The sequence below is a fragment of the Aythya ferina genome (assembly GCF_964211825.1).
Source record: "Aythya ferina genome assembly, chromosome: 5".
Classification (NCBI taxonomy): domain Eukaryota; kingdom Metazoa; phylum Chordata; class Aves; order Anseriformes; family Anatidae; genus Aythya; species Aythya ferina.
In genome coordinates this window covers 25114191-25135958 of record NC_140301.1, presented here as the reverse complement: position 1 = coordinate 25135958, position 21768 = coordinate 25114191, and the positions used below count along the sequence as shown (strand labels likewise).

The 21768-nt window shown below is 37.3% G+C and overlaps 1 protein-coding gene across 7 annotated transcripts in view; it reads left to right on the top strand.

The window, feature by feature from the left end:
• Nucleotides 1–21768, top strand: part of MEIS2 (Meis homeobox 2) — a 171910-nt gene that overhangs the window by 144410 nt on the left and 5732 nt on the right. For 5 of the 7 annotated variants that reach the window (XR_014693993.1, XR_014693994.1, XM_084522349.1 and 2 more), the window contains one exon: nucleotides 21050–21108. Coding sequence is in view for 5 of the 7 variants with exons in the window: in XM_084522349.1 (XP_084378475.1) it covers nucleotides 21050–21108 (59 nt within the window). In the remaining 2 variants the exon portion in view is untranslated. Of the gene's footprint in view, nucleotides 1–21049; nucleotides 21190–21768 lie in introns of all 7 variants that reach the window. The other 2 variants (XM_084522346.1, XM_084522347.1) reach the window with 1 other exon arrangement.

Below are 21768 nucleotides of genomic sequence, written 5' to 3'. Positions count from 1 at the left end.
TTCTTGTGATGGGCCTAGAACTATGTCCATGAAAATATCTGGATCCTGCCATTTCAGCAAACTTCCAAATCTTTTTCATTAGTTCGCCTCTAGCACGTTGCTTCTTTCAGTATAAACCAGAGTAGATTGACTTTGCCATTCCCCTCCATGGTGTTCACTTCATCAGGAAGCTGATGGGATGTGTTTTCACGTGAGCCACCTATTATAAAGAATATGAAGTGTCCTCCCACATTCAGTGGTTGATTTTTCCTCGTCTTTCTCATTGTTGGGTTGGATTTTTTATTTATTTTTATTTTTATTTTTTAATTTCTCTTGCTGTCTGCAAAAGTAAAATATTCTTTACTGGGATTTTTTTTATCCTTCTCTTTCCTCCACCCTTTCAGAGGGAGGCATTGACTTAGCAATTCGTGAGGACATAGTAATTTGTCTACTTACCACTTTGGTATAGTTTTTATTTTATGGATAAGGAAGTATTTCTTACACTGAAACATTTACAATTTCAGTCATGAGTTCTAGTCCAGTTGCAATCAGCACTTGCCAAAAGTCAATTAACGGCATTTGTTTTGTGGTTTGTAAGAAGTGAAGTGGTGGGCTTTGAAGCACGCATCATACAGTCAGAATTAATAGACATCCTCTTTGGTAGTCCCTGAAGAGAGATGGCTAACTGAATGGGTCATGAAATTGAAAACCACTATTTTTTATTTCAAAATTAAATATATGAAATAAGAAGCATAGTGTAAGAAGAGCAGTCTTTTTGCAGATTTTCTAAAAGCAGTAAATTCACACTATAGGAGAAGAAGATAAAAACAATGAAAAAAAAAAAAAAAAAGAAAGAAAGAAAAAACAAGAAGAACACAATAGACAACAATAATCAATTAAACATTCAAAAATAAAGAAAAAAGAGGAGAAGAGAAAAAAAAAAAAAAAAAAAAAAAACACATCCAATTCAAATAGTGAGGTAAAATGCTCTTTTATGTTCCATTGCACGTCCTGCAGGAACAATAACATTCTTTTGAGAATCAAAACTGAAATCCAGGCATTTTTAGCTCACAGGAAAATATGTGTTTTGATTGAGCATTTATATGAGATTAGAATTCTTAAATATCAGGCTAATTATCCCACATAAAAAAATAATCTTAGAAAGACTTCTGAAAAGTTACATGTGAATAACAGTTGCAGAACAAATTGTAAACCAGACTCTAGTAATTGTAGCTAGTGTAATCAGTTCTTCAGCCATCATCAGAATTTCAATCAGAAGAAGGTAAATCCTATGCAGTGTACAGGCATGGATATATTAGTATCCAGATATTTTTGTGCCCTACATTGTCAAATTGTCTCAAAAACAATAGAAAACATATCATGAAAACCTAAGGAAATGTGGGGAAGTAATAATTATTGATATTATTAACTGATTGGAAACTGAGCTTCACGTAGACTAAGGGTTTGATTATTAGCAAAACTAGAAGGATAGCATGGAAGATGTCTCTAAGGCATAACAAAAGCACAGTTTCCTACTTCACCCTTGCTCATCACAGTGATATATATTCATTACTGACCACCACTTGCCACAGGTTGCTATCATTTCAGTGCTGATTGTTTCTCTAAATTGAAGGAGTTACTCAACAAGGAAAAAAGAAATCTTATATCCTCTCACTTCCTTTCATAAACAGATTCACCATCTACAATTAATTGGGCTATACAAAGAGAATATGTGACAGATTCAGAAACAAGACACAATTCACTTGAACCCAGCAACCTACCTCAATGAGGGGTTTATCCTTCATTTGTATTGCTGCCAAAGGAGAGTAAAATAAACATTCATTTTCTTTCCAGGTTCACCATGTTGAGTCTAAGTTTCTATTCCCCAGGTTTTTGCATTGTTTGTTTGCACTATCCAGTTTACAAACTGTTATTTCAGTAGATGGTGGGACCTCTGTTGGTAGATTATCCCTTACTCTTGCAGAAGGATGAAGAGGATGATGTATTAGGTCTTTCCTCTTTGTAACTACCATGATACTACAATGAGCAAGTATCCACTTCACACTTCTCTTCCTGATAATCTATTGGTATAGATCTGTGGTTTCCTTTTAATGTCTGGTTCGTTAGATGGTATAAATGTGTATAACATTTTTAGCTGTGGTTGAGGAAAGCAGGGAATGTCGAGGTTAAGGTTTATTAGGACTGTCATATTCAGGAGTAGAGAGCTATATACTATTTCTGCTCTGAGACTCTGCACATAACTCCAATTGACACCGGAGTTACACATTTGCCTGAAAGCTGTTTATGGCCCTGAGAGTACTCACTTTTTCTATGGGTGATCAGGACAGAACAGATCAGAGTACTGATTATTTTAAACCTCCTTGAAATTTTCTGTGAAGCTGGGTTAAAGAAATGATGGCATAGTAATTAGGTATGTAAAACCCAACAGATAATAGCTCTGTCCCCCAAACCACTCACACACAGAAATTACTTTAAGAATATTCAACAGTGTCATTTATTATGTAGAGGGCACTATACAGTTGCCCTCCTGTGACACTTGCAATACAAGTGCTTCATGAGGGAATAAACCCCTGAAAGCTTGGTTGCAATTTACTTCTTTACTTCCTGCACATAGTAACAATGATAGTTGGATTGAAAAGCATTTTAAAATTCATAAATATATAAGTAGCCATTATCTGGTGGAAAACATATGTCTGACTATTGGGCCTGATCCACTGCTCCATTACTCCAGTTTTAAACTAATGCAAATCCACAATAATTAAGGAGGGTGCTGGTGTACAATTGAAGCAATATAAGGCAAATCAGATTCTTCATAGATGTAAGGCTCATTTTCCTTAAAAAGAAGGCCAGCATTTTCATTGTATGTTTATTTTGAGTCCCTTAATCCAAATACCCAGAGAGGCACTCAGAACAACTAGATACTTTTAAAACCTGTTTGTATTGTGACTGACAAAAAGATGAGAGTGTTTAGATACATACTCCTTTTCCAGTGGGAAAAAAAAATCAAACAAACAAAAAAACACCACATGCCATATGCTCTTTTGTAGAAGTTTGTTTTTTAGAGAAACCAGGTTTAGCTGCTCAGTAAGTTAATAAGACAGTGATTTCAGCTGGAATTTGTTTTGATCATTAAGGCAAAACTTCATAGATAACTTAATGGAAAGTGAACAGGATGGTCTTTATTTGATCATAAAAGTACACAGTTTAAGACCAGGAGGAGACCATTAGAGCCTTCAGTCAGAGCTATGTTCTCTTTAATTTCACCCACATCCTCTGTGCACTGAGCAGACTTGAGTTTGGCTGATTCTATTTTTTTAAAGGCAACCCATCTCAATTTTTCTGAGAAGTGTTGACTCTACTTAAAGTATTATCATTACACTGTGTATTAGTAAAACAAGTGTGGAAAGCAGAATAAATAATTCACAATGCTAAGTTTGTATAAAAACAACAATCCTCTCCTCCGCCCATCAAACTTCTGTGCAAACCTAACACCATAGCCTAGGGGATGAATTTAAGAGTAACACAAGACTCTGGTCTCATCTGCACCTTTCTGATAGCTAAGCTTTTTTGTGAAGGGTCCACTGTGGAATTTCAAAGACAATGAGCAAACTTGCACCAGACAAATAAAGTTGCATTCCTTTACATTTCAGATGTGAGAGGTAAAACAGATGCACTGCTGTTCAATCCTTTATCAGGGTGACATAACTCCAAAAAGCTTTGATGCTTTCTATTACAAAGCTCATGAGGATTTGAGTAGGAAACAAAATCTGGTTAGTTTTGAATCGCCTTTTTAGCTGCATGCATTCAGGAATGGTTTGGGTACATTTATCTTCCCCTCTCTCTATTGTGTGGTTTGCTTTGTTTGCTTGAGTTTAAAACTGCCATTACATGGAAGTGTTAGAAGTATAAATAATTTAGAAGGTAACTCTGTGGGGATACTAATAATATGTCCCTGTTTTTTCTAATAGCAAGTCATTATGGTTCTGAAAACTAGTATTCCATATGAACAAACACAACATCACTGCATCATGGATATTGTGGATGTTGACAAAAATAATTTTGACACCTATTTAATTAAGTGAATTTTCCTTCTTAAGAACGTACCTCTCATTTACTAGTTGCACAACTGCTTTAAATTCTCTATATTCAGAGGTTTCTTGAGTGGATAGATGGATGGACAGACAGATACATCCATCTAGTTTTATCTGTCCTAAGTATTTGGATGTAATACCTTTCCCCAGTAAGAAGCCATGATGATACAATTATCTAAGAACGCACAATTACTTCTAAGGAAAATCTAATCAGTTAATAGATGTTAATAAAGACAAATGTACAGAGGTAACAAGTGGGTCAAACTCAGAGAGTCTTACTCAGTCCACTCTCCTTTAAAGGAAAGGAAACGCTTTTAATGGGGCTTCTCTTACTTTCACCCCATAATTTTATAAATTGCTTTGCCAACCCTTCAAAGCAAATAGTCATTTTAAGTAGGCCAACATCAAGCTCAGGTTGTATGCACTTGGTGGTAATGATAGTGTAGCTGCCCTTGCAGGAGTCATTAAGCACAACAGTTGAGTCTTATATATATATATAAAAACAATATATATATATTGTTTAGTCTCCAGTGAATGAATGGGAGCTGTCAGTCTGAACAAGTGCTGCTAAGAGAAATCAAGCTGTTTATCTGCTAATCTCATCCAGGAGTCTTTTGGAGAGTCATAGAACAGTTTAAAACAGGTATAAGTAAAAGCCTACTCTGCTCTTCATACAACAAACAACACTGAGGATTAAACAACAATGAGATGTAGTGTTCCCCCTCTCACACAGGTGCATACCATTTCAGGGCTTGGATATTTGGACAACCGTTAAAAAAAAAAAAAAAATAAAAATAAAAAAAAATATCAGAACCATATTTGCATCTTCTGTTCCAAAGTGTTGTGATGTTGTTATGATTTTGAGGGCAAATTATGTAGATGTTAAAGAAAGCACAGTATACTCAAAAAAAAATGGAACTCAAGAACTGGAGGGAAGTATATTTATAATTATTAAATACTGTGAAAAGCTTCACACTAATAAGAGAGTTAAAATTACTGATGAGATGAAAAAAGCCACAGCTGCAGACACTGCAGAGATTGCTTGACTAACAAACTATCACAATAAAAAAAAAGTATTTTCTAAAAGAAGTTTGCATTTTGGATAGAAGCATTTTATATAGATGGGTTTATAACCTGGTAAACAAAACGGACTGATCACGGTGCAACATTATTCTCTTGGACATTCAAATCCTAGTCCTTCATAACCCTCTAGGACATCTCACACATTTATCCCCACTGCCTCAAATCTACATGCAATTCCTAGTGTTGCTCTGTCTCTCACATCTCCAGTGTCTGCACCCCTTCCTATTTCTATTTCGACAGTATGTCATGTTTGCGTCTGCCTTCATCTCTTCTCACCTTGACTATTGTAGTTCCCTTCCCTCAGGACTCTAAGTTCTGTTCCTTCATTCCCCCTAACATGCCACATGCTGATGATTCCTTCTCACACGTGCACCAAAATTACCTCCTACTTTAGGCACTTCAGCAGCCTTCCCCCATCCTTTTATGGATCCATTTCAGTGTTTTTTCTTAAACAATGTCAAAATCTACTTCAAGATCTATGTCTCTATTTTCATATTCTCTTCTCTAATCATCTAATACTGCCTTCCTCTTTGTTCTGCAATCTCAGTTGAAAAATCCTTCCTCTCTACCATAGCTCCCATCCAAAGAGCCTTTCTGTACCTAAAGAGCCTTTCTGTATCATTGGCTAGCCATATATTTTCTCCTTTGCCTGTACATACCTCTTAGTTTCTCTCCATGGAAACTGGTTTGGGATCGAGTTCATGAGGAAGATTAATACTATATAGCATGCTTAAGCAGTTATTATAGGCCTGTGCTTTACTGGAAAACCAGTACATGATCTAGGTAGCACTAGGGATAACTTTGGCAGAAGAATGAATTTTTTTATTTTATTTTTTTTCAGTCTGGATGTAAAGCATGGCCACAAAACTTTTCACTTACTGATTTTTTACCTGAATTTAATGCACCTGAAAATTTTAAGCACCAGTCTTAGCTGTACATCTTTGCATCAAATTTGTCCTAGTAATGAGGTACCTGGATTAGTAGTAGTAGTAGTAGTAGTAGTAGTAGTAGTAGTAGTAGTTTAAATTAGGATGTGGAATTTGATATTGGGATTTTTTTTCCAGACACCCTAGTTTCTTCCACCAATAGAAGACCGGTCTTCCAGATACATTATTTTATTTTTTATTTTATTTTGTTTTAATTTTGATTCATCAGGCATCAAAAATTAGGAAGCTAATTGGACCGCTCATTTCAGCAAAATTGATTGGTGGTTAAAGGGCATGCATAAAAGAGTTAGATTTTTCTACTCAGGCTTCTGTCAAAACCCATTTAAAGTGCTAAATTTTTCTTTGGCTATTTACCACTATAATTGTTTGCATTTATTTCACTGACTCACAAAGCTAATGCATTTTCTGAAATGTCTCTGAGAACTCAGGTGAGACACCACAGGCTACGCTGTCTTAGGCTAGAATTTACTAGGATTAAAGCAGATGTGGCATTACTAAGGTCTGCTAAGACTCATGTGATTTATAAAGATATAAACTATATCTTTTATGATTACGATGATGCTAAAATTTTTGTGGATGATAATATAGTCACATTGGAAAGACTGAATATAACAACTGGGAAAGAATCAAGAAAAGGAAATGGAAACTAACTCACCTTACTAGTTCATCTGACTCCTAGGGAATTTGCATTTGTTGCCATTATTATTCTGTTTTATACTTTGACATGCTAAAGGTTTACATGTCATAAATAAGGCACAATTTGTTTCTAAAGTAGTTAAACATTGCAAGGTTTAAGAAGTGAATTTAGTGCATTGAAAGGTTTAAGAAGTGCAGATTTAAGAAGTGCATTTTTCCTAGAAATGTACACATGCCATTGATACTTTAGTAATTCAAAGAGGAAAAACAAAGAATAACTTTCCTTCTTCTTACTGCTGATTTATCTTTCTATATTCTCCTCAGTTTGGACACTGAATCAGAATGAAAACATTGTTTTCATTTTATTTATAGTGAATTTCTTATAAAATTTATTTTAAGAATCTAATGCACTCAAGCACAATACTGAACTACATAGATGGAAGATGCTGCATGTGAATTTGAGGAATTTTTCCCCTTTTTCACAGACTTTTTTTTTTTTTTTTTTTTTTTTTTTTTAGGTAGTGTTTGTATTGACCTTAAAATATGTGTTTCTTTCAAAGATTCTCTAAAGGCATTCTAAAATTTGACTCAAAATTCTTAGAAAAATATTATTACAATATTGTCTTATAAATCATTTAAGTCAAAATAAAAGATCTGTGTAGCATGTTTTACAAAATATTTCCTCATGAATACATGTCTGTTAGATATGTATATCAACTGTATATCAACTGAGTTGTCTATGAGTGTTAAGAAAAATAAAATAAATCCTGGAATCTTCAGTTTAAGCTGATACTTGTCCTTAGCTATCACTGAAATTCCAGTATCCTCACCTAGCTGCTTCCCAGTCCTGGGATGCCTAAAACCATTTGGTCCACATCTCATTGTTTCTATTGGTGAGCACACACAAAACTTAGAACGTGCTATCACTGGGAAACTGCTAACTGTAACCCTAGCAGTACTTATAAACAAGATATTGCCCTGACTGTGGTAATTTTATATAGATGGGACCTCCAGGAGAGAGGAATGGGAACACAAATACATATGTATTATGTATTTGTGTTTCACTCTGGAGCATAAAATGCTCTAGAGTGAAACACAACTTTAAACACAAAATCAGCCTTGCCTCAATGTATCTCCCCAGGGGCCCAATCCAGCCAAGGTCTTGTAATGTATCAGCCATACTGAGCTTTACACAAAAGAGGCAAATGGGGTAGAGGGAGTGCTATACTCAATGGCTCATTGGCTAGAAAATTCACTTGTTAAATAGGATATATGTTTGCAGGTCTTCTCTTCATCTTGATTTAAATCATTGTCTTAACTGTTCCAAGTGAGTTGAGTTTCCCAATCAATGGGCTATTGAACATAATGCTCCATCTTCAGTCTTCTATCATGCCTTTCTTGTTCTCTTGACTGCCAATTCTGTTGTGTATGTAACGACTAGTCAGTAGAACAAAATTAAATAAGAACAAGGGCTTGACTGTACAGCCTCTTGGTTAGGGCTCCAACTTAAGATGTATGAGAGTTAATTTCTGGTTAATTACAATGACTGTATAATTACTTCAGGTGGCAGAACATCTTCTCAGAATGAGAACTGAAAGGGCTTTGTTCACTATACTGAATACACTGGTGATTCAGATATTGTTTAAGAATATGTGAAGGACCTATGTTCAAGTCTTTGTTCCAAATCAAGCAGGATAGGGAGGCAAAACTTGATCTCCTTCTTTCCAGATAAATATTCAAATAATTATGGTGTCAGCTATAAAGGAAAGAGATCTTTATCTATGTTATTATAAGAAAGAACAGACCTATCTTAAATTACTCACACTAAAATGACCCAAAGGAAACCTGACTGGACACTGTGTCTTCCTCTAACTCAGAAACAGAGAGCTATTACAATACATGTAAACACAGAAGAAAAAGTGTTGATGGGATGGGGTGTTAAAAAGCAGAAATCTACATGCCAAAAGAATTTAGGCACTTTCCCTGTTAAGTGAAAGCTTTTTTTTTTCTTTTTTTTTAATGGTTGTTAGATATCTAAGTCCATCTTCTGGTGATTCCTGGAACATCTAACCAGAGATAGGAATTTCCCTGGTAGCAGATCACCCACAATTTAGGCACCAAAATTTGATATCTCTTTACTAATACTGCCTTCTAATTCTAATCTTTGCTGAACATTAAGATGGGCTTTACAGAACCTACACTAAGTTTTATAACAGGACTTGGTCATTTTAAAGATTTTACTTATACATCTGGGTGCTTTAACTAGATCAGGCTAAAGTGATCAGCATTGTTGGATACAGCCCTGCAATTACTAATTTTATGGGCTCAAATGCAGGTTTATACACATATTCTTAGATGCCTTCACCCCTACGCAGTGCAGGAACAGTTAGTGAAATTCTACTGAAAATTAAGCCTCAACACCCAACCAGTCAGAACAGTCAGAATTAATGCTGAAATCCATCAGCAACCAGTTATTAACATTATGTAAGATCACACACAGTTTCCAAACTGCTCTCATAAAGAAAGATAAATATTAGATAGGTTATATAGATTGGGCTTCATTTCATAATAGATATCTCAATTGTATGTAAAATATGGGATAGTGGAACACTTTACAGAACTGGCCAGTTTTCATCAAAGAAGTATGTGCTCAGTTTCAAGTTTCTTTTTGTGGTGTGATTTAATTTTCACATGAGGTATGTAAATGGCAGTGACTACATTAAGAGGTATTTCTCCAGCTATCTGTCCTTTAAGAGAAGAAATAAGAAATAATAATGATAATGATGATGATGATGATGATGATGATGATGATGATGATGATGATGATGATAATAATAATAATAATAATAATAATAATAATAATAATAATAATAGACCCCTCTCTAGCTTGGGAACTCAGTAACCTAAACGTGGTGCACTTGAGCAGAGGTTCTTCCTGTGCTGTGCTCTGCCCATAAGCCACGAGAGTATTGAAATCAGAGGAACCCAACCTTCTAAGTGCTTCAGAAAGCACAGTTCTTCCCAGTTTCAGTCCTTTGCTTGTTCAGAAGAATGGAAACTGCATAGTGACGAGAAATGGTACAACATTCATATATATATCCTCAATCACACCATATCTAGCCATCTAGGACCCCTGCAGAGCACCAGCAAGCTTTATCACTGACTTGCCAGATGTAGTTTGCAATTATCTCTGGTAAGCCAGCAAGGTAGTCTGGGGAGCAAGAGCTGAGCCCTGGGGGAGATGAAGCTCTGGTCTGAAAGTACAGGAGCCTGAGATACAGAGTGACAGGCAAACAGCTCCACAGAGGTTGTTTAATTTTTCAATTCCATGATTCAAACTAGTTTGGCTTATAGTAACTAACACACAGGGGTACATGGAACACATTAATGTACTAACAAACTCTCAAAAATGTTTTTAAAGCATTTTTACATGACTCCTGTGTGGTATAGAGAACACAAAATGGGATGAGATGGAGTAAAGTCTTTGCCAGTATGACACAGGGAGGACAGGTATAATTTCTGCTTGGTTTTAGCATGCTTAAACAATATAGCCATCCCTTACTTATGCTGGCAATATCTTCGGTCATTGTGGAGCAAGTATTCTGTAACATGGAGGCTGCAATCCATGATGTCTGTGGTGCCGACACATCTCTAGCTACTAAGCCATCAGACCCTCTGGTTTGATAAAAGACTTGCTACCAGTATTTGAATAATTAAAGGAGAAAAATGAACGTGATTCTGTATCTAGAGAGAAAAGGAAGATTAACATAAGTTGAATCTCCTGTAACCAGTATGAAGACCAAAACACAAGCGATATCAGCACATAGGTATGACTTACTGAGAGCTGATTAGGTATACCTGAATAAGAGATATAAAATGGGGGGTAGGTGTTGTTTATACTTCATGTGTTATTTATGCCCATGACTTCTAATTACCTAACTAGTTCTCTTTCTTCTCATGTTCATTTTAGTACCCACCAACCATAGGAAGATGTCTACAGCTAAATATCTGCCAATTATTATGGTCTTTTGCTTAATATTCTATTGTTCCACTGACAGCTCAGTTTTTAATATACCATTTTATACTATCCTGTACATCATCATTTTCCTGCCTCCCTTTGGGGCTTGGCTGTAACATTTCTTATTTATTTCCACAAGATAACATATATGCAAAAGACCTTGTAGTCTTGACGCTCCCACCACCCTCACCTCTTTGTTTTTGTAAACCTTTTGTGCCTGTTTTTAAAATTACAGTATAAAGAAGTGTGACCACAGCATGTGTGCAGACATGTACCAGGGTCAATACATAGCTTGTTGTGTGGTTCACTTCCCAATCCATAAGCACATGAGATATTCCTTTCCAGCTCACCAGCATTATACTGCAGTTTTTTCTTGTGGCCCGTAAAACTTTTTTTCAGCTAATAAAGTTGAAAACAGATCAGAAATGAAATAAAGGGGCAGCTGCAACAGAGAAAACTTCCTTGCCATTCCAGTAGGTGAGGCAGGAGTTTAACACCTTGTATAGTCACTGATTGTCTGACAGCATCTATTCAGCACCTGAGCCTGAAAGAACTGAAGAGAGCGTTTAGTCTGGGCTGTGGTATCACAGTCCAATTAGTTGCATCAAGTTCTATTTCTTAATAAATACATGTTTTACAGTTTTTTATTTTATTTTTAGGACAATCTGTAACAGTATAAGCTGGAGGTGGCTACAATTGCATTGCTGTCTCTGAAACAGAAAGGGTATCTTTGGGATCAGTAGTTCTCAAACTTTCAGCACTGTATTTCTATAAATCTATTTTGTCTGTGATTTTTTAAAAAAGGGCTCTTTGGATGCAATTTCCTTAGGTCCACTGGTTGACAGATAGAAAAATACATATTTTTTTATCTTCAGATTTTAATAACAATGAAAAAATGTACAAGCTTCATGGTCAAGACAGGACAGTGGGTACAAAAAAATTTGTTATCTTAAGGCAAAATTTACTGTCAGGGAAAATGGAACATTCCTTCTGAACTCACGAACTGGTAGTGCATGTGCAGGTTGGTTGTAGATGGTTGCTACAATAAGGCTTCTTTCATACAGGTGTGTTTATGCCCCAGGCTTGCTGGCCACAGTCCATTCCATTTACAGAAGCTGAATTAAACAATAACTACCGCATTGCAAAAAGAAGAAGGAAAAAAAAAAAAAAAAAGGTGAGCGTCAAAGGAGATGCCTGAGAGCTTTGTTAGGGCCAAGAAAAACCCTGTTGCAGTTGTCAGAGCTTGTTGATGTTGCAGAGAACGGCACTTTTTTTTTTTCTGCTGGATTTTGTGGTTCTGCCTTAGGAAAGAAAGTAAAATAGAACGGAAGAACAAAGTCCTACTCTATAAATCAGCAGCTGCTCCTTGCCAGATCAAAGGAGTGACATTTTTGCTCCTGGACTACTTGTCCACTTTAGGTGCTTGACAGACAGCTAACAGCTGGCCTGTTACATAGTATAGGAGAGTTGGGCTACATCTTCTTCAGAGAAGATGACAAGCTAATCAGAGATATCCATAGCACAGGACATGTGAGTGCACCTTGATCTCTTCAAACATACCCAGTACATAATTGCTAAACACCTTTATGTATTTTTGGCAGGTTGCTACTTAGGTAGTTTCCACTGAAAAGCAGAATTAATACCTTAATCTAATTTGATCAGGGAAGTTAAACAGATGCTAAATTTGTTGACAACTCTCCTTTTCGTGTTAATTTAGAGTTGGCTAAAAAACTCAGTATGAAACAGTTAAAAAGATGTGTAAGTTACTTTAATGCTTCAATGTGATATTGTAAAACTACACAATTCTTTTTGAAAAAGTTGGCTAAAATGAGAGTCCTCAACTCCCATGTAAGAAGCTGAATAAGCTGATTATGTTTTCAAGCTTGCTGGACTGTCATCAGTTTTAAAAATCTTGTCCTATGAGTTTAATATAATAAACTAACACATCTTTAAATGCATGAGTTACTTAAGATTTTATAGCAGGTTTGTTATCCACCTTTAACATGGACGTCTAAGTGCCAGCAAGTCAAAGCACATGTCAAATTAGCTAAAATTGTATTTAGCATCTCCACAAGATGTATGTATACAAACCTGGAATTTTAATGTCAGTAATAAAAATTTCAAAGTGATTCAGTTTCTAGTTGATTCCCATCTGCAATAAATCAAGTACAGGATGAGGTTACATACTACAGCTTATGTCTATTGACTTTGCATTTTATCTGTAAGATATGAATAGCTAAGGAAGTATGTCTGTTTGTCTCCTCCCTTCCTTTCAAGTATCTTTAAAAGATCATTTTTACGGTGCATGATAAATAGCCATATATGAATAATCTGATGGCACACTGGAAGAGTAACAGGCATTGCTTGGGAAATGAGGGCCTGCCAGACTGCTGCATGGCTGTAGGTGTGGTTTCACTCACAGAGCGGCCCTTGTTTACAAGCCAGAAATCTAAGGGGCATAAAAAAGGATACTCTTCCACCAAAGTTGAGCTTTTCTGAAAGCTTGTAAGGAAAAGTGTGCCTATCCTTTTGCATGTGCAGGTATGGCATGGTTCTTCACTACCCTCGCCTACCAAACTCACTTCCCACCTCTCATGGCCTACGTACTGTCCAGGGCCATGCAATCCCCCTGGCCACTTGCACCAAGTGAAAACAGAGCACTACCACCTTGCCCTTGGGGCAGAGGGGAGGCTGCCGTGCCCCATGGCAGAGGCACCACCACTAGTGGCCATGGTGCCCCAGCCCACCCTTGAAGCAGTGCTCCGGCCACACAGTGCTGAGGTGGTGACCAGGCTGTGGGGTGTTGGCAGGTCTTACGTTTCTCACGGTGGCGGGGAGCACCAGGGAGCCCTATAGCTGCACCCCACTGAGAGTCTGCATGGCAAGGCGGTGCATCCCTGCCAAGGCACCTTTGGGCAGCAATCAGTGTTGCCCTGCACAGTCCTTGGAGCACATGTGAGCATGGCTGCCCAGGGTGTGTGATCTGGTGTGAAACACACCAGGGCCTTGGCAGAAGCCAAGTCGTTTTCCTGTGATCTGAAAAGGTAACCCAGTAACCAAGAGTCATGTGTTTAAAGAAACATATTTTCTCTGAGGTAAATAGCTGTCCCTGTTGCCAATTCTCATGATTTTATCACAAGGCTCAAGTTATTTCATGTTAACTCAAGGCCCCAACTTCAGGAGACAGCAGTTATGTGAGAATCTTTCCAAGTAAGTTTCTAGATTTTGTGACTGAGGAGAGCAGTTTAAAAATGTGACACAATGACTCAAAAACCTGGAATGTAAATACTAAGAAGAACGCTGTTTAAATTTCAAATTTTTTAAGACAGTCTCACAAGTACAGGATGGGCAAATCTATGGTTTTCAGCAATTGGCAACTCCTGGTGGCATAACGTATTTTTAGAAGATCCAACATAAACATACAAGATGTGGCAGAGGTCTATGGGGCTGTTAGTGCCTGCCTTGAGCTGTTAGGCACCCAGCTTAGATGCTCGCTGTCATCTAGAGCCTTCCCTCCACCAACTGTGGATGCTGACTTAGGTCTTCTGAATCACACCTATGAGAGATGTGAGATACCAAAATTAGCTTAAGAAAGTCAGTTTAAACAGCCCACAAGCCCTCTTCTCTAACAAGGCTAACCAAAACGACGTGAAGTCTTGTCAGGGAATTAACCTGCCTGTCCCTCCCTCTTTCCTAGTCATGGAAGTGACTCCATATCTCAGTATTTGGGGTGTAAGGAAACTTTCTTTAGATGGCTCATTTCCAGGTGACTAACAGCTTTTTTTACTTTTCTGTAAGGAACGCTGCAAATAAGTGTTGGTAACCAGGTGCAGCACAGATTCAGTGAAACATGAACAAGGGCTTTTTCAACCATTTTTGTACACGCATGTACAAAAGTACACCTAAACCTATTTCTGTCAGTTTAGAATACATATCGGAGAGAGCAGTTAAGTAAGATAACTAGATTGTACTTGCTCAGATAAAAGTTTGGATGACCAACAAAGATTGGTACAAAGGAGATGGAGTATATCGATAAAATGTTTCTGAAAATTAGTCTTTTCTAATACATACGTTCAGATGCTCTGAACTCAAGATTTCTAAAATAGTTCTTTCAGAAAAAAAAAAAAAAAAAAAAAAAAAAAAAAAAAAAAGTAATTTTCCAGGTTACTTATGAAAACATTTTTTGTGACTTAAATATATTCCATTGCTTATTTTCCCTTCCAAATTAGGGCATTCTTGGGCAACAAGGGATCAATGTAGTATACTCTTGGGCTAAACACCAACATGTTCACAGTTCAAATACTGAGATATAATTTTTGGCAAAGATTTCTCAGCAAAGGTGAAAACATTTGAATTATTTATTAGAATGAATTTTAGGCTCTTACTCAGCAGATTGAAGCAGGTGCTTAAACCCAATTTATTCATCAAGCTCAGCTCCCACTTACCTAGGCTTAATAAAATTTGAGCGTCTCATCTAGATTTGTAAGGTTTTTGAAAAATCTTTTTAGCCTGTTCCTCTGTGTACCTAAAAGTTTTGTGCATAAACAATTTTAACCCTATATTATTGTTGTTACTGTTATTTATATTATTGCTATGACTAAGCCTGTGACAATATTCACTCAGTATTTGTATATTTTCAAGCGAATGAGCAGAAATGTCTTCTTGGGCTAAAATCTGAACTGAGGCAAAACTTTCCTCGTCATTAATCCTTTAAGATAACTGACACTGAATTTATCTCACTAATTTGTTTCTCAGTTGTTCACATAGAGTTGAGAACCCATTTAATGCAGTGGCTGATTTGTTAAATAAATCCAGTATTTTAACACCTCATTTTCTGGGGTGGAAATATTAAGTGAAAATAGAGGACTGATATTTAAAAGTTTTGAGCTGTACTTGGTGGCCCATGTTGTTCCTCAGTTTCTCGTAAGGAGCAGTCTACTCTTCTATAGGAGACTGATTCAGTTTTGTACCAGTTCATCTCACAGGAGACATGAGATGTATAGTCAAGTGATAGGAATTAGAACTCTCTGTTTGAGTTCACGTTAGACTCCAACTTGGAGATGAATTGTAGTTTCCTAAGTTTTCATGCTGTTCAACCTCCTGAAACAAGATTTTTGTGACCCTACATACTTAAAGTGATTTTTCCATGACAACCATAGAGTTAAGCTGGAGATATTTCTAATTCTGATTTCCAATCAGTACAGTCACTAACAGTTCATTTTAAAAATTACTCTTACTTAGATTCATGTACAGAGTAGTCTTTGTGTTTTGAAACTCACTGTATGTACAAAAAGACAGTAAAAACAATGACAAAATTATTTTTGAATGTGCCAGACATGAACGAGCAGACTAAGAAATCTCTATTTGCTGTTTGTTCTCTTTTGCACTTGCAGACATATTTCTCTGCAATTTTATCTGAATGTTACTTATTATAAATATTAAACGTATTATGTAAATGTGAGTTTAACATCATTTGATAGGACTTGAGATAAAATATGATAAATATATAAAGAAGACTAATTAAGGAACTTCCTATAAAATACAGAATACATGTTTATTTTGGACAAAGAAAACCGAGGCTCTATTTGAAGAGATGTAATTAAATGCATATATTTAGATTATATTGTCATGCTAATTAGCAATGGTAGAAACCAATTAGGACTAGGGCTACCAAATCACCAGACTACACTGCATATTCACTAGTGTACCTTTACTGCTCTACTGTTTTTTGCTGGATAAAAAATGAAATTACTTCTTTTGAAAGTCCATATTGTTGTGCATTTTGAGCCAAATTTTGTTGGCTGCGCTTTTGTAAATTGTCCCACTGAAGTTACCAGAACTACTTGTGCAAGAAAGACAGACTTTTGCTATAGAAAATATATATGGCTGCTTTAGGTAGCAATTAAAAAAAAAAAAAAAAAAAAGCAGAAAACTTTCATTTCAAATGGCTATTGTTCGAATAAGGGGAGTTGGTAATCTGTCACTTGCAAAATGCTGGAAGTGAGATTTTCATTAAAAGTACTATGTCAATGACATGTATTTCTCAACATTACATACCTCATTTATCATTCTGGAACGAGGACCAAATACCACATGAATGTAGAGTTTGTGAAGGTATCGACTCAGCCCCGGAGGCTGATGACCCCTCTTTATCTACACAGCAGGTAAGGTACAAACAGTGGCAATGGGAACTCTCTCCCTACTCCCCTGCCAGTGTGCCTGACTGCTAATCTGGGGGAACAAAGGAAAGATAGCATATGGATAGCAGATTGTACTAAGCGCTGAAAGAGGACTGAGGAAATCTATGTTGGGAGTGTGGCTCTGCCAAAGATCTCTTGTATGACTTTGGCCTTGTCACTTAATCTCCGTCTGTCTCAGTTCCCCTTTGCAAACAGGGAGAAGGCGTCTCCTCTCCCCCAAGCTTTGCCTAGAAATCTGTTCAGACTGTGAGTTCTCTTGGACAGTGTGTTTGTGCAGCATGGGGTGAAGTACAACTGAGCTTCACTGGGTCCTCTAAACGCTGTTATCATCCAAATTATAGGAATTACTATTAACAGAAGAGTAACAAAGAAATCCATGTCTTGTTGATAGATTTTATTCATCTTTTCAGGCCATTCAATCTTTGGCCTCTGGGTGAAGGGTATGAACCAGGCAGGTAATTAGTGTCAGGAGCAGAGCTGTGAATTCTTCTTTTATAGGGTTCCGAGTAATGCTGGAAATAGTGGCACTGGCATTCTACTTTTTTTTTTTTTTTTTTTTTTAACCTATCTTTTAGTGCCTTTTGAAGGCGTTTGTGCCAAAATAACATCACAGTGTTTTTGCAATACACCAACTGAAGTGCTGTGCAGAAGGCTGTATTTTGCTTTACTTTGGCCCTAGAGATGACTCCCTGAGGGATTCAAAAAAAAAAAAAAAAAAAAAAAAAAAAAAAAAAAAAGTAAAGACTAGGGCAGGGATTGTGGTTTCTATGTCTCTATTATGCACTGTGCATATTTATGGGGCAGTATAAAGGACACATAATAATCCACAAACACTGCATTCTGTGCCCTTGTCTCCCAATTGTGCTGATGCGTTATGTGATGTAGTTACTGCTATGACTCTAGGATCCCGTTTTATCTTGACCTGAAATGTATGTCTGTTTGCACCTGCAATTTTGCAAATAAATAATTCCAAGTACAATTTTTCAGACATACCCACTGGTGGATATAATTGATGCCATTGCTGGCCAGGATTTTTCAGAGAAACCACAGGAATGGAATTTCAAAATGATCTGGATGCCTAATGCCCCTGTGCCCCTATATCTTTCCGAGAATATGATGGAGTATCTTCTCTTCAAAGTGGTGTTGGTCTAGAGGCCATCATTTGCACCTGCAGTTATTCACATGCGCAACAGGAAAATGGAGATACAGTGAAACCAGAAATCAAAGCAAAGTGCTTTTTTTTGTTATTTGGAAAAAATTGCTGGATGAATGTGATCATTTTTACTACTATTTTTCTCTGTAGCAAAATAAAGATTGGGGGACTCAATATTAGGGCTTTAATTCCCATTTCCAAAATAATTAGTGCAAAAATTTCCAAAAGAAATGTCTCTATATAGACTTCACCCTGAAAAGCTGCCATTATTCGTATCAGGGAAACAGAACAAGGGAAGTGAATAGTTGGACAAGTTTTTTTCAATATCCCAGATTTTCAGTATTTCAATATCCAAAAGACTTATGCCATGGTGGTTGTCAAATGTGCAGGACCAGAGCAAAGTATCCAAATTTGCCCACTCATGACCGTAAAGCAGTTGCCAACTGAAACCTTTCAGGACATAGAATTTTCTTAATGTTCTGCCTTGTCGTGCAAACCCATTGAAAAAACACTTCAGAGGGCACCCATTTCTTACTAATGTAAACTTTCTGAGGAGTATCCAAAGATATGACCTCTGGGTGAACCTTTAACCTTCCCCTTAATTATTTGTTTGAAGACAGTGTCGAGTTCTCCCGCTGAGAGCCAAGGCCCATAATGCTTCGCAGCCCTGTGACTGAGGGTGTGTTTGCAGGGAAGTGGAAAGGGACATAAATAAGGGGACTACCAGATGTAAATAATAAAAGTGGTTGGGGTTTAAAATAAAATGAAATAAAATAAAATAAAATAAAATAAAATAAAATAAAATAAAATAAAATAAAATAAAATAAAATAAAATAAAATAAAATAAAATAAAAATAAAATAAAATAAAATAAAATAAAATAAAATAAAATAAAAACCAATTTGGTTTCCGTGAAGAGTGGTCTGATTGAAGAAAACAGGTTAGTAAGATGAAAAGTGTGTGTGTGGGGAGGGGGAGGCAGTGTCTGTTGTCTGTGATTTTTTACAGACCTAAATAAGCATTCATTCCATTCTTTAAAACCTTGCCATCTGTATACACCATTAGAAGCTCATAGGAGAAGAGAAAACAGCCTTATCAGGCTTTCCTGTTAATCTCTATTGGCCTTAACTTTAGCTGATAAAAGGCATACTGGCTAGAGAAGGTTCAGGTCAGGCTCCATTTGGTCAGTGTAGTAACATTACTGGAAAGCAGCTAAGCAAATTAAGTCCTATCGGAGACCTTTGTCTTTAAGGACGGAAACATGTCTAGAAATCATAGTGCTAAGGTAAGAACTGCCTTCCCGCGCTGCAGTCAGAAGGGAATAAACAAGTACGTCGACTGTGTCTGAGTTTTTATTTTAATACCTGAAGTCATGACTAATTCTGAGGCAGGATGACATTTCTGACAACTGAATTATACTTTTCTTAAAGAATAAAGAACATCTTTAGGATGTAAACAGAGAGATGCAAAAGAGTGTTTTAGTGTTACTTGTAGCATTTATGCATCTGTCTAATGAAATTTCCACAACTGTGATTACGGGAGAGGCAAGCGAAGGTGTACCATCCTTCATTATCTGCAGCGGAATTTCGGCAGGGGGGTGGGAGGAGAGCACAACAAAAGGGCTTGTGGAGTTTATGCTATAGAAAGGCCAGCAATTTACTAAATGAGCAGATGAACTTAGTTTTCAGTTCCTGACTGAAAGACTTGGCTGGGCTTTGGATCGGGCCCAATGGCAATTATTGGAGGCTGTTTTGGATGATGGGCATGTTAGTATTTCTGAAGAGGATTAAACACTAGTATTCAACTTCATTAGCACTCCTTAAGGGTCACCAGCCTAAAGTCTGAACTGTGAAATAGCACACAAAACCTGCGCAAAAGCTCCGGAGTGTTCTCAAACACAAAGAAGGGGGACAAAAACAAGCGTGGCTTGTGAGTGATAGAAAATTGCCCTGTTTTGAAAGAAACGGTGCGAAAAAGTACTTTTGAAAATTATTTTGCCGAAATTAATTTGCCTTAGTTTGTGCCAATGTGGGTTGTTGTGCATTAAGATAACAAGAAATACGCAAGCACTTATTTTTGGATTACCAGCGAAATTAAATCCAGGCTCCGCAGCCAACTAACTGCCTTCCCTGGCATTCAAAAGCCTCAGCACCCAGCGCAGCTACAGGGCCTGATCTGAGAGAGGGAAGGGGGGGTGCAGAAAAGTTATTTTGGGCCTAATATTAACCACATGTACCTGCGGCTCGCTGTTCCTAACGAGTTGAGAGGTGCCTGGGTTTACGGCCGGCGGGTGCCGTGCGCTGGGTGTCCCCGGTCGGCCGCAGAGGTCGCCCCCAGCTGGCACTGACCTCGCGGCGACCCCGGCCTTTACAGGCTCCAACTGCAGGAGTTGCAGAAGAGCAGAAGTCTTTCTGGGCCAGCACTTATTGCTGCTGTGCTGGTGATAAAACTTCAGACAGCCTAATTGATGGCTCTGCTGACCTAACAATACCTTGTGAAAGCACGGAGTGGCAAAGCCTGGTCCTCATTTATGGCCAGCTGCAAGGGTAGCTGAATCCCTGTGATGGAGGGGGGAAAAAAAATAGTCGTGCAGCCTGTGAACTTTAACCAGGTTCCAAGCTACCCTAAGAAGTTAAAGAAACATTTGTCTTTAAACACAAGTTTTCATTTGCGTTTACTCTTTAAAGCCTTCTGGCAAATCCAGCTTTAAGCTAGCTAGTAAGATAAGCATGTTACCAGTTACGATTTCTGGGCACTTAGAGGAAAATCCTCTAAAGTGAATTTATACTCTTTAAAAAAGAAACACGAAACAAAACACGTAGCTGTGCCGCGCTAAAATCCTGTCAGTTTTCAGGCAGAGGTGTTCTCAAAACACAGAAGCAAGCTGATGAAAGGACTGCTATTCTTTGTATTCTGTTTCAGGTTTATTAATGCCAGAAGAAGAATAGTACAGCCTATGATTGACCAGTCAAATCGAGCAGGCAAGTTCCAAGTAGTATCTGTATTCAAGTCCCACAGGCGCAAATCCTCATCAAGTTATTCTTCAGGAGTCCCATCACCTGGTAAATAAATGCCTCCACCAGGCATTCTGGGAGATTATTTTTTTCCTACGGCCCCAGAATTCCGCTGTAGGAAGCAACTTCACTAATTGGTGCTAATTGGAGATTTCCCACCCCGACTCTACTGAAACTGCTTTTTATTTTCTCTCTGAATTGGTAATTGGGTACAAGTAGTAGTGCCACAAGCAGTTTGTTTGACTGTGAGCTCTTGAATTACTCATTGCTTGTCTGCATCCAATCAGCAGGACAATCTCATTCTCTCACTACCCACAACTCCTTGGTGTATGCATTGCTTTCACTTCTGGAAGGCTAGCTGTAAAACTCATTGTATCCATTCATTTGCTTTGACTATTCACAATATGCTACTAATGCGACGTGGTACCATACTGACAAAAATATTAAAAGATTATTACTTTTGTTTGAGAATGCACCAGATATATTCCCAGCAAAACATATGATTTTTGCAACAATACCTTTTTAAAGTTTCTATTAAAGCATTCAGAATACGTAACTCTTTGAACAGCAACTGGTGCAGTGTTAATCATTCCATTTCGTAATATGCATTTCCTTAGCATACTAGGG